We start from the raw sequence: 10547 nt of genomic DNA, 5'->3' as shown, positions 1-10547 counted from the left end.
CTCTGAGGATTTTGGGTATACACATACATGTGCCCAGTGTGATTTTCTTTTTCTTTTTTAAAAAAAATATATTTATTTATTTAATTCCATTTGTTATTATTTTTCAATTTGACCAGAGAGAGAGAGAAAGGGAAGGTGAGAAAGCAAGCCACCAGGTCTAGGACTCAAACCAGTGTCGGCCATGTGGGAATCCAGCCCCTTTAACCACTACACCACCCACTGGCCCCCCCAGTGTGATTTTCAAGTCATTGTGTCTGGGACTCAGACTGTGTCCAGCTATATGCATGCCTTAACACTGTGCCTTAACCACCAAGCCACTTGCTGGCCCCGTTATCTGCTTGTATTAAACTTTTATTCAATCCTCTGTAGATTTGTTTTTGGTTTATTTTTAAAAATTTTTTTTAAAGAGGTTTTTGCCTTAGGGCACATTTGTTTTCCAGAGTGACAGAGACAGTGAGAAGGAAAGTGAGAAATCACCCCCTGGGGATCAGCAGTTAGCATAATGGCTATGTTGCTGAACGCCCATGTAGTTGACCGCAGTTGGACTCTCAGACCCGGTGGCTTAAACTCATGCTGGGCGTGTGTGTGTGCATGCTGAAGATCCTGGAGGAGAATGGAGGAGAAGGGATTGTGGTGTGGCCATCCCCCCTGGGTGGTGATATCTCACTTTCTGTCTCTCTGTCTCTCTCTGTCTTCCTGGTGAGCACAAGCACCCTATAGCAAAAAACTCTCTCCAAAAAAAGACACCCCCACCCCCACCTCGGGGAATGACTATATTGCAATCCCTTTTCCTCCATTCTTCTCCTGAGATCCTGAGATCCTGGGCATGCACACACACCCATCCGGCATGAGTTTGAAGCCACCAGGTCCAAGACTTGAACTGTGGTCAGCCATGTGAGAGTCCAGCGACATAACCACTATGCAATCTGCTGGCCCCTTGTCTGTTCTGTATTTGGCTTTTGGTGTCAGAGCCCAGCAGACAGTCCCTTTTCTGAAACTCCAGAGAACATTTACAATCTAGTCACCTAAGGTTAAGGCCTAGTGTATTTTGATTGTCCAATAGCCTTACCTGCTTAGCTAGTCAATATTTTGAATATAAGCTTTGGTGAAAGGCAGTCTTCAGTAGTATTTATTCTCCCATCATCACTGATCCTGAGATGGGCAAAATAATTTTCCAACAGGAATTGGGATACGGTGACCAAAGAAGAAGGGATGCTGAGTGGTCAAACAAGAATACATATGTTCAATACAGCATCTATTACGTGTTTGTTAATGGATAGACAGAAGGACAAATGCATTAAAGTATCTAGACAAAGGATGAAAGTATTTTCTAGGAAGAAAGAAATCAAGCAGATCACAGGTTACATCATCTCATCTACATGAGGGGTTTTCAGTACAGAAGATACAGATGTTTAAAAGAACTTCTTCCAGGCTGGTCCTCTGGTCTGATGGTTAAGGGAGTGGGACCCCATATGTCCAACCACATGGTTTGAATCCCAGATCTTGTGGCTTGAAAAACATACCAGGCATGAACATTTGACCAAACTCCTGATTAAACAGAGAAATGGAGGAGAAAGGATTGTGGCGTGACAATGTCCCACTGGGGTGGGAGGTGCTTTCTTCTTTTCTCTGTCTCTCTCTCTGGCAAGCACATGTGTCTTCTGACTTATAAATAAAAGGGAAAAAATGCTTTCTTTACAATTTCTTTAGGGTAGTTTCCTAACACTATCCTGCACTGGGGGCATGCTTCTCTGCCATCGTGCCACGGTCAGTGGCAGGAGCTCAGGTTGGGACATCAGACTCCTTTGTGAGGTGGCCTCAGTGACTGGAGCTCTATGAGGCAGGAGCTACCCCACCCCAGACTAGCTGGGTCATGCCAGTCCTGCATCCCACCAGCTCCCTAACACCATCTGCCTGACCTAAGCTTTGCCATGTTGCTGCCACTATTGGGCACTTGTGCCCTAGTGGGGCCATTCCAGGGCCCTGAGTGGGAACCTGTGCGGGACCTGCTTTCTCAGGATCGCAGCTGCAGGGACCCTCGGTGCTGCAGCAACCTGCTTGTCCTCTGCCTCTTTCTAATTTGGCAGGTCCGGCACTCTTGGTACCAGATCACCAGGACCCGCCCAAGAATGAGGAGTTTCATCAAGGTGAGGGGGCTCCATCACACTCCTCTCCTCTCCTCTCCTCCGCTCAGCACTATAATTGTCTCAGTCATTTGTTAGGAAGACCTTTTTCCATGCTGTGTACCAGAGCTGAATTCGAGGGGAACTCAGACTACACAGGGAAAGCACTGTCCAGGCCCCAAACCCAGGACTCCTCTTTCCGTCACTCTACTCATTTAGTCTCTCTGCAGGTCCTCTGGGATCTGATTGTAAATCATATTTCATCTGAACACCTCTCCCAACCTCGCCACACCATCCTGACTAGAACTGCCATTGTGTCTCCCCTGGACCAAAGTAAGGGCCTCTGCTTTGTTCCTGCCTCCTCTCTCCCCGACCTGAGTCAGCACAGTTGATAGAATGACATTCTTTTTTTCTCTCTTTTTTAAAAAAAGGGTGTGTGTGTGTGTCAGCCCATGATGTTGTGAAAGGAGCTATTGGATCGTCAGGAAAGTCATGATACATTTTTGCACAAAAAAAAAAAGACATCATGACTTTCTTGACTAACTGTGCAGTTCAAGACCTGAACCTGGCCACTTGAGAAACACTCTGGGTATGCATGCCCAAAATCCCCAAAGGGGGTAGAAATGGAAGAGAAGGGATTGTGGCATAACCATTCCCCATGGGAAGGTGCTTTTTCACTTTCTCCCTCTCTCTCTCTCCCTCTCTCTTTTTCTTTTTTTCTCTTTGAGGTTTTACCATAGGACATGTGCACTTGCCAGAGAGACACAGAGAGAGGGTAAGTGAGAAATCACTCCCCAGGAGTGATGGCCACTCTGCAGTCCCTTCTCCACTATTTTCCTCTCAGGATTTTGGGCATGTATGCACACATGCCCAGTGTGATTTTCAAGCCTCAAGGTCTGGGACTTGAAGTGCAGTTGGCCATGTGGGAACCCAGCACTTTAACTACCATGCCACTTGCTGACCCCTCCCCTCCTCTTTTTCTATGTTTGACTGTCTCTGGTGAGTGCATGGGCCCTCTGGCAAAAATAAGTGAATAAGTAAATAAAATTTAAAAAAAATTATTTATTTAATTCTATTTATTATTAGTGTTATTTTTTAATTAGCTAAAGGAGATGTGTGCTCACCAAAGAGAGACAGGAAGAGAGAGAGAGAAAGAGAGAAAGTGAGAAAGTGAGAAAGCAAGCTGCCAGGTCCAGTACTTGAGCCATGTGGGAGTCTAGCACCTTAGCCACCATGCCAACAAATTTTTTTTTTTTTGAGAGGTTTTTGCTATAGGGTGCATGTGCTCCCTGGAAAGACAGAGAGAGGCAGAGAGACAGAAAGCGAGAAATCATCCCCCAGGGGGGATGGCCATGCTGCAATCCCTTGTCCTTCATTCTCCTCTTGGGATCTTGGGCAGGCTCGTGTGCACACGTGCCCAGCGTGAGTTTAAGCTACCGGGCCCGGGACTCGAAACCCGGTTGACTACATGGGAGTCCAGCAACATAGCCATTAAGCTAACTGCTGGTCCCGCCAGCAAAATTTTTAATTGCCAAAGGGCATTAAGACAGAAAGATAGAGAGAAGGGGAAGGAGAAAGCACCCCTCAATGGGACATGGTAATGTCACAATCCTTTCTCCTCCATATCTCCATTCTCTTGGGATTTGGGGGCACAAAAGCACATACACCTGGGGTGTTTTTCAGGCTACCAAGGCCAGGATTCAAACTGCAATTGACTCAGTTAGCGTAATGGCTATGTTGCTGGACTCCCATGTAGTTGACCGTGGTTCGAGTCCTAGACCCCATGGCTTAAACTCACGCTGGGCACATGTGCGTGCGTGCCCAAGATCCCTAGAGGAGAATGGGGGAGAAGGGATTGCAGCGTGGCTATCTCCGCTGGGGGCTGATTTCTTGCTTTCTGTCTCTCTGTCTCTCTCTGTCTTTCTGGCGAGCACACGTGCCCTATAGCAAAAACCTCTCAAAAACAAAACAAAACAAAACAAAAACTGCAATTGACTGTGAGGGATCTGACTCCCTTAATTACCAGGCTCCAGGGCCAGCTCTCAGTCCTACTTGCATGATAGAATAGTATTTGCCTTAAGGGAAGTGATTCTTTCCTAAACCTGAGCACCCTTATCTCGATAATGGGCTTTGCAATACTGATCTGTGGGGATTGTACAATCTAATAGGTGTACAAGGGTTTGTTTTTTTCTTGGTTCTCACCACAGGCACCACTGCAGGAGTGGGCAGTGCCCCCCAGGACATGTGAAGCCCTCTTCAGGCTGGTTCCTGCATTTGTCTGCAGTCCTGGCAAGTTCAGGGGCCCGGATGCTCATGTCCAGAAATGGGCACGAGAGCAGAGATGGGGATACTGGAGGGACCTCCAGGACTCATGGGACCCATCCCTACTCTCTCTGGACCCGTATCAGGACTCGCCCTGGGGTGTCCACGTGCCCTCCGAACCCATCTTTTGTACCACCTCTTTTTCAAGCAACTCTCTGGTCCCTCTGGAGAGTTCCTGGGAAGCATGGCAAGTACCCTTGTGTGTCAGGGATGACTGGACTCACCCCGCCTTGGGCATGTGCCAGAGGATGGAGCAGCTGCTGGTTCACTCCCAGGAAAGGTCGGTACCACAGGAGCCTGTCATCAGCATGAGGTTCCACCATACCTCCACGACCTCAGCCATCTCACTCCCTAAATTCCCTTCAGCTCAGAGTCCACAATTCCCGCCTGATTCTTCCCACCAACAACTGATAGTGCCCTCCTGGGACTTCCCACGGGAGGCCTGGATGCCGGGAAGTGAAAGCCAGACAGTAGGCAGAGAGGACATTACTGAGATCCAGACTCCAGGGAGGGAGAACCAGGTAGAGAACAGAAGGGAGGATAACTGGAAAATCCAGGCGTCTGGGCAGCAACTCCCAACAGACTTTGGAATGGAGGATGATGCAGAGGCTAAAGTCCTGGGGCGTGGGAGCCAGAGACTAGTAATAAATGAGCTTGATGAGGAGATTCTGACGCCAGCATCCAGGGAGAACCAGGACCAGACGGGGCTTGAGAATAGATCCAAAAGTCAGGAAGTAGGAAAAAGAAACCAAAGGGAGTCCAGAAGTAAGAATCCTGAAACCCAGGCACGTATGGAAGACACCCAAGAACAGTTAAGATGCAAAATTTATTCAGAGACCCAAACACCAGAGTGGGGCAACCAGGAGAAGAGTGGAGGTGAGGATGTTGTGGAGACCCAGACATTTGAGAGGGAGAACAAGAATGAGGCCACAGAGGAGGATAAGGGTGAGATCCAGGTGCAGGGATTGGGGGTGCAGGTTCAGACTGGAGGTGAGAATGATGCAGAGACCCAGATACTAGAGTGTGGGAAACAAGATCAGATTAGAGGTAATACTGGTGCAGAAATTCAGACAGAAGGAGGGAGAAACAAAGACCATGTTGGAGGTAAGGATGCTGGGCAAACTCAGACAGCTAGGAGGGAGAACCTGGGAGAAGTGGAGAAAGAGAATGGCACAGAGATCCCAGCCCTGAATCAGAGACATGAGGGTGTCACGGAGATTCAGACGCCACAGTGGGAAAAGCAGGGTCAGGGAGGAAGTGAGGAAGCTGGAAGGTCCCAAGCATCCAGAGGAGAGAACCAGAAACTATTAAGACATGCGACTCAAGTGGAATGGGGAAACCAAGGCCTGGGAAGAGGTGGCGATGCTAGGGAAACCCAGGTGTCCAAGGCAAAGAAGCTCCGGGAGATAAGAGAGGAGGATTGGGTGGTGATCCAGGTACCGTTGTGGGGAAACCAGAGTCCAGCGGCAAGTGAAATTGATAGAGAATTTGAGACATCATGTTGGGGGAATGAGAATGAGGCTGGAGGTAAACACAGGGCAGAAACGCAGGCACCAGAGACAGAGATGAGAGACCAGAGAAAGGACAAAAATGAAGATACTACAAGTACCCTGGTGCTCAAGGTCAAGAATCAGGGACATTTAAGAGGGGAAACTGAGGTGGAGACCCATCCAGTAGAGAAGGAGAACAAGGAGCAATTTGGAGATGGCCACAGAACAGACAATCAGGGACCAGGGAATACGGGCAAGGTTAGATATGCACATGGTAAAGAAACCCAGGAACTTGGGGGAGGAAATGAGGGCCAATTAGGAAGTAAGTCTGATGGGAAGGTTCACGTACCAGAACTGAGGAATCAGGAACATAGTAGCAAGCCTGGTGCAGATATCCAGACAGCTGGGTCAGAAAACTGGGGAGAATTCACAAGTAAAATAGACGGAGAAACCCATTCATTACAGTGGAAGAAAGAGGGGCAGGTTGGAGGTGAAAAGGGTGCAGAAATTCAAATACGAGGGAAGAGGTACCTGAGTGAGGCTGGAAGTGAGGATGGTACAGAGAGCTGGGCGCCAGGGGAAGAAAACCAGAGTCAATTAAAAAATGATAGTGACAGAAAGACCCCTTTAGCAGAGTGCAAGTACCAGGGACATAGGGGGGGTAAGAACGGAACAGCAATTCAGGCCCCAGAGAAAAGAAGCCAGAGAGAACCTAGAGGTGAAGATTGTGCAAAGACCCAGACTCCTGAGCAAGGGAACCAGGTACAATTAGATGGTGAAACTAGCGGGAGCCACTCACCAGGGAGGAGGGGCTGGGAACAGGGGGAAAAAGGAAAGAACAGTGCAGAAAATCAAGCATCGAAGAAGAGAAACCAGACAGCAGTTGGAAGTGAGAATCGTAGAAAGATCCAGAGACTTCGGGGAAAGAACCAGAACCTGTTAAGTAAAGTTAATGGGAAGACTTGTTCATCAGAGTGGAAGAACCAGGAACAGAATGGTGGTGGGAATGGTGCAAAGATTCAAACACAACAGGAGAGGACCTTGAATGGAACTATCAGTGATGGTGGTACAGAGACCCAGGCTCGTGGGGGAGATGACCAGGCACAGTTCAGAAGTAAAACTGATGGGGAGCTTAAGACACAAGGGCAAGAAACCCAGAAGGAGGATGCTGGAGACATCTGGAATGTAGAGAGCCAGAGAAAGCGCAGAGCTGAGGATGCTGGAGGGCCCCAAGCACCAAGGCAAGGAAACAAGGACCAGGTCGAAGGAAAGGATGCTGCTAAAGCCAGTCTACAAGTTGACTGTTCTCGGGGTGAGGGGCCCACAGGCCAGGAGCACAGCCTGGTACAGCCCCCAGCCCTCACTAGCTCTGGATATGGGCCCATGGAACAAGAGCAGGCAGTGGCTGCAAATGCTTTAGCCTTTGCTCCCCATCTTGAGAGGAAGCCTCCCTCCCACCATGGTGAGGTCTTCCTGCTGGCTGGTGGTGAAGGAGAGCTTCTGGCCAGCCAGAGCATGGCCCATGCCAAGGAGCACAGAGTGAGAGCCAGTTCAGCCTCCCAGCAGGCCCAATCTGAACCCCAGAGAAGATGGCAAAGGGGCAAAGGGACAGATGCAGGGAGAGCCTCCAGCCTGCCTTGGCAGCCCCAGGACCCACAGTCTTTGGCTACTTCCTTGGGCGTACCACCTTCCTGCCTCTCTCTCCTGTGTGACCAGGCCCCGGAAGCTGCCACTGTCCTCACAGGCCTGCCTAAATGGCCAGTCCTCAAGAAGAGCAAATGGCTGCTCCTGGAGTCTCTTATGCGGCGGCGGATTGCACACCTGAAGTGGGGCCTCCCCCGGCGGATCCTGGAATCCTATCTGCTCTTTAGCCTTTTAGACCCTTGCTCATTGCCCCCAGTCAGGGTGAGGGTCCCTGGATCATGCACTGGCCAGAAGCTCCAAGGGCAGCCAAAAAGACATTGTGAAACTCAGGACTCCACTCCAGGCCTTAGGTCTCAAGAAAGGTCTTGGGGGGATTGTTCCCCAGAAAGAAAAAGCTCAAAACTTCCTCCATGGGCCAGAGCTCTGGAGAAGCATCCATCACGTGTATCTGTGCCACTAGGGATTTCAATCTCTCCTGAAAAGGCCAGGAGAGTCTGGCCACCGGGGGGCGCCAGAGAACCACGGGAGATTCAGGCAGCAGCTTCAAGGGCCCAGCTCCCTGCTCCCAGGAACTCCAGGCCTGCAGCAGAGACTAAGAGCTGGTGTGGCAGAGAAAGGGTTCGAGAGCCTTCCTGTGAGAACAACAGGGGCAAGAAAGCTGTCAGGGCAGGGGACTTCCAGGTGGGAGAGGGGGCTCCCAGCAGAGGGAGGACCTCATCCTCTAAGGCAGCCCTCAACTACTGGAGTAAGGCAAGCACATCCTGGGAGGCCTCTAAGCCCCCTAGACTCAAATGTCAGCATCCCACATACAGGAGAAGAGGAAGCCCAGAGGTTACGGAGGGTAGAAAGACTGGACAGCAGCCTTCCTTCAGTTCTACAGCCACCTCCAGCTTCACTGAGAGTCTCAACTCTGCTGCAGCAAGGCTGAGCACAACCCTTCTGAACAAGATGTCCTGGTCCCAGCAGCTGGCCAAGCCCCAGCGTTCAGCCCCCAACCTGAGCCAGCGCTATCTAGATCCCACTCCGTGTCCTAAAGTGGGTAATCCATATGCACGGGCAGCTAACACAGGCGTCCACACTGTGAAAGGAGACCATCAGCCACCAGCTCACTGCTGTGCTGGGACTGCGCTTCCTAGGAGAGAGAGCCCCCAGAGTCAGGGGGCTCCTGGGAACCTACATGGAATTCCACGGAATCTAAAATTTGGTTTTATGAGGCATTTGAGGTATTTTCTCTCTCGGTATGGCTTTAAAAAGTAGATTGCAGGCCCAGAATCCTCAGGACACATGAGAGGAGGCATGAAAGTAGTGTGTTGACCCCCAGAGCCTCTAATAAAGTTGGATATTTGGGCCCTATGATGTTATTTTTTTTTAATTATTATTTATACATTCAATCATTATATATCATTTAGATTATAAAGAGATTTTACCCAACATGATATATACCACACAGCAGACGAGTTGAGGATACTATACATAACATCATTAACAGGCAACAAACCATATCTGTGTCCCACAAATGTCTTCATTTTTTCCCAAATTTCCCTTCCTGCACTCTTCCCCTTCCCCACTCTCCTTCCACTTTGTCCCCAGTGTTTATAACAATTTTCAATGCTTTTATGTCCTCCAGTATTTCAGTCTCTACCATAGAGTGTACAGTCAGTATATGTTAAGTGGAGACATATAATATCTCTGTTTCATAGCCTGACTTGCTTCACTTAGTTAATCTTCCATGTTCATTCACTTTCTAGCAAATGCCAGGGTTTTTTTTTTTTTTTTTTTTTTTTTTTAATGCCTGAATAGTATTCCATGGAGTATATCTGCCACAGCTTTTCAAACCATTCATCTGTAAATGGTTTTTATTACTGAATGGTAGTCCATGGAGTATATATGCCACACTTTTTCAAACCATTCAATTGTGGATAATACCATATAGTTGTGCAAGTGCTTTTCTGACTGACCATTCTCCTGTCCTTTGGACAGATAGCCAGGTATGAAATTGCTGGATCATGTAGTAGTTCAATTTGAAGGTCTTTGAGGAACCTCCATATTGTTCTCCACAGTGGCTGGACCAATTTACATTCCCACCAACAATGTAGGAGAGTTCCCTTTCACCACATACTTGCCAGCACTTAGCATTTTTTGTTGTTTTTTAATCTTGGCCATTATGACTGGGGTTAAGTAGTATGTCATTATGATTTTGATCTGTGTCTCCCTTATGATGAGGAATGTTGAGTATTTTTTCATATGTTTTTTGGCTATTCGTGGGCCCCATGATGTTCTGATTTCTTTAGCACATGTTTTCTGAGTGCTCCTTTTGGGATTTGGGATACTTTATGGGTGGGGTTGAAGCTATTCCTACCCTTTGGTTTTGAAAGTTTGGGGAATGTGACCGCCCCATGGCCTAGTAGTTAAGGAAACCAGATCCTACGTGGGTTTGAATCCTGGCCCCATTGACTTGAAAAACATGCTGAATACATATGCATGCATGCTCTAAAATCCCAACAGGATGGAGAAATGGAGAAGAGATTGTAGCATGACCGTGTTCAGTGTGGGATACTTTTGTCCTTTCTCATTGTGTCTCTGTTTCTGGTGAGTGCATGTGCTCTCCGCAAAGAAAAAAAGTTTGTGGAAATGGTCAGCCCAATGTTGTCATTTCAACATCTCCCCTAGCTCCTCACAGTAGATCCACTGCGGGTTCTTTTATTATTTATATTTGCCAGAAGATCAGAATGCACTTGATGGGAAGAGAGAGAGACAGACATGGCAATTCCTTCACTGTTTCAGGATTTTGAACACACATGCACACAGCATGTTTTTCAAACTGCTGGATCCAGGTCTCAAACCACATAGTCCACCATGTGAGATCTAGCTGCCCGAACCATCACATTCAGAGCTGGCCCAGCTCACTGTTGTTATTGTTTTTTCTTTTAGAGAGATTTTTACTATAGGATGTGTGTGCTCGCTGGAG

The 10547-nt window shown here is 48.3% G+C and overlaps 1 protein-coding gene across 1 annotated transcript; it reads left to right on the top strand.

Moving 5' to 3' along the window:
• Positions 1–1895: 1895 nt before the first annotated feature.
• On the top strand, positions 1896–8924 carry LOC102496973 (uncharacterized). The gene is made up of 2 exons (XM_006150723.1): positions 1896–2147; positions 4331–8924. The coding sequence occupies exons 1-2, from the start codon at positions 1932–1934 to the stop codon at positions 8834–8836; spliced, it is 4722 nt and encodes a 1573-aa protein (XP_006150785.1). The 5' UTR covers positions 1896–1931; the 3' UTR covers positions 8837–8924.
• Positions 8925–10547: the final 1623 nt, after the last annotated feature.

This window comes from Tupaia chinensis, unplaced genomic scaffold, assembly GCF_000334495.1.
Source record: "Tupaia chinensis unplaced genomic scaffold, TupChi_1.0 Scaffold000294_5, whole genome shotgun sequence".
NCBI classification, from domain to species: Eukaryota; Metazoa; Chordata; class Mammalia; order Scandentia; family Tupaiidae; genus Tupaia; species Tupaia belangeri.
Note: the sequence above shows the minus strand (reverse complement) of the source record. Positions and strands in the feature narration are given on the sequence as shown.

Excerpts from the sequence above, each read along its gene's own strand:
- LOC102496973 (XM_006150723.1), top strand. The coding sequence starts at position 1,932 with ATGTTGCTGCCACTATTGGGCACTTGTGCCCTAGTGGGGCCATTCCAG. Across the intron at positions 2,148-4,330 it reads GAATGAGGAGTTTCATCAAG|GCACCACTGCAGGAGTGGGC; the intron begins GTGAGGGGGCTC and ends TTCTCACCACAG.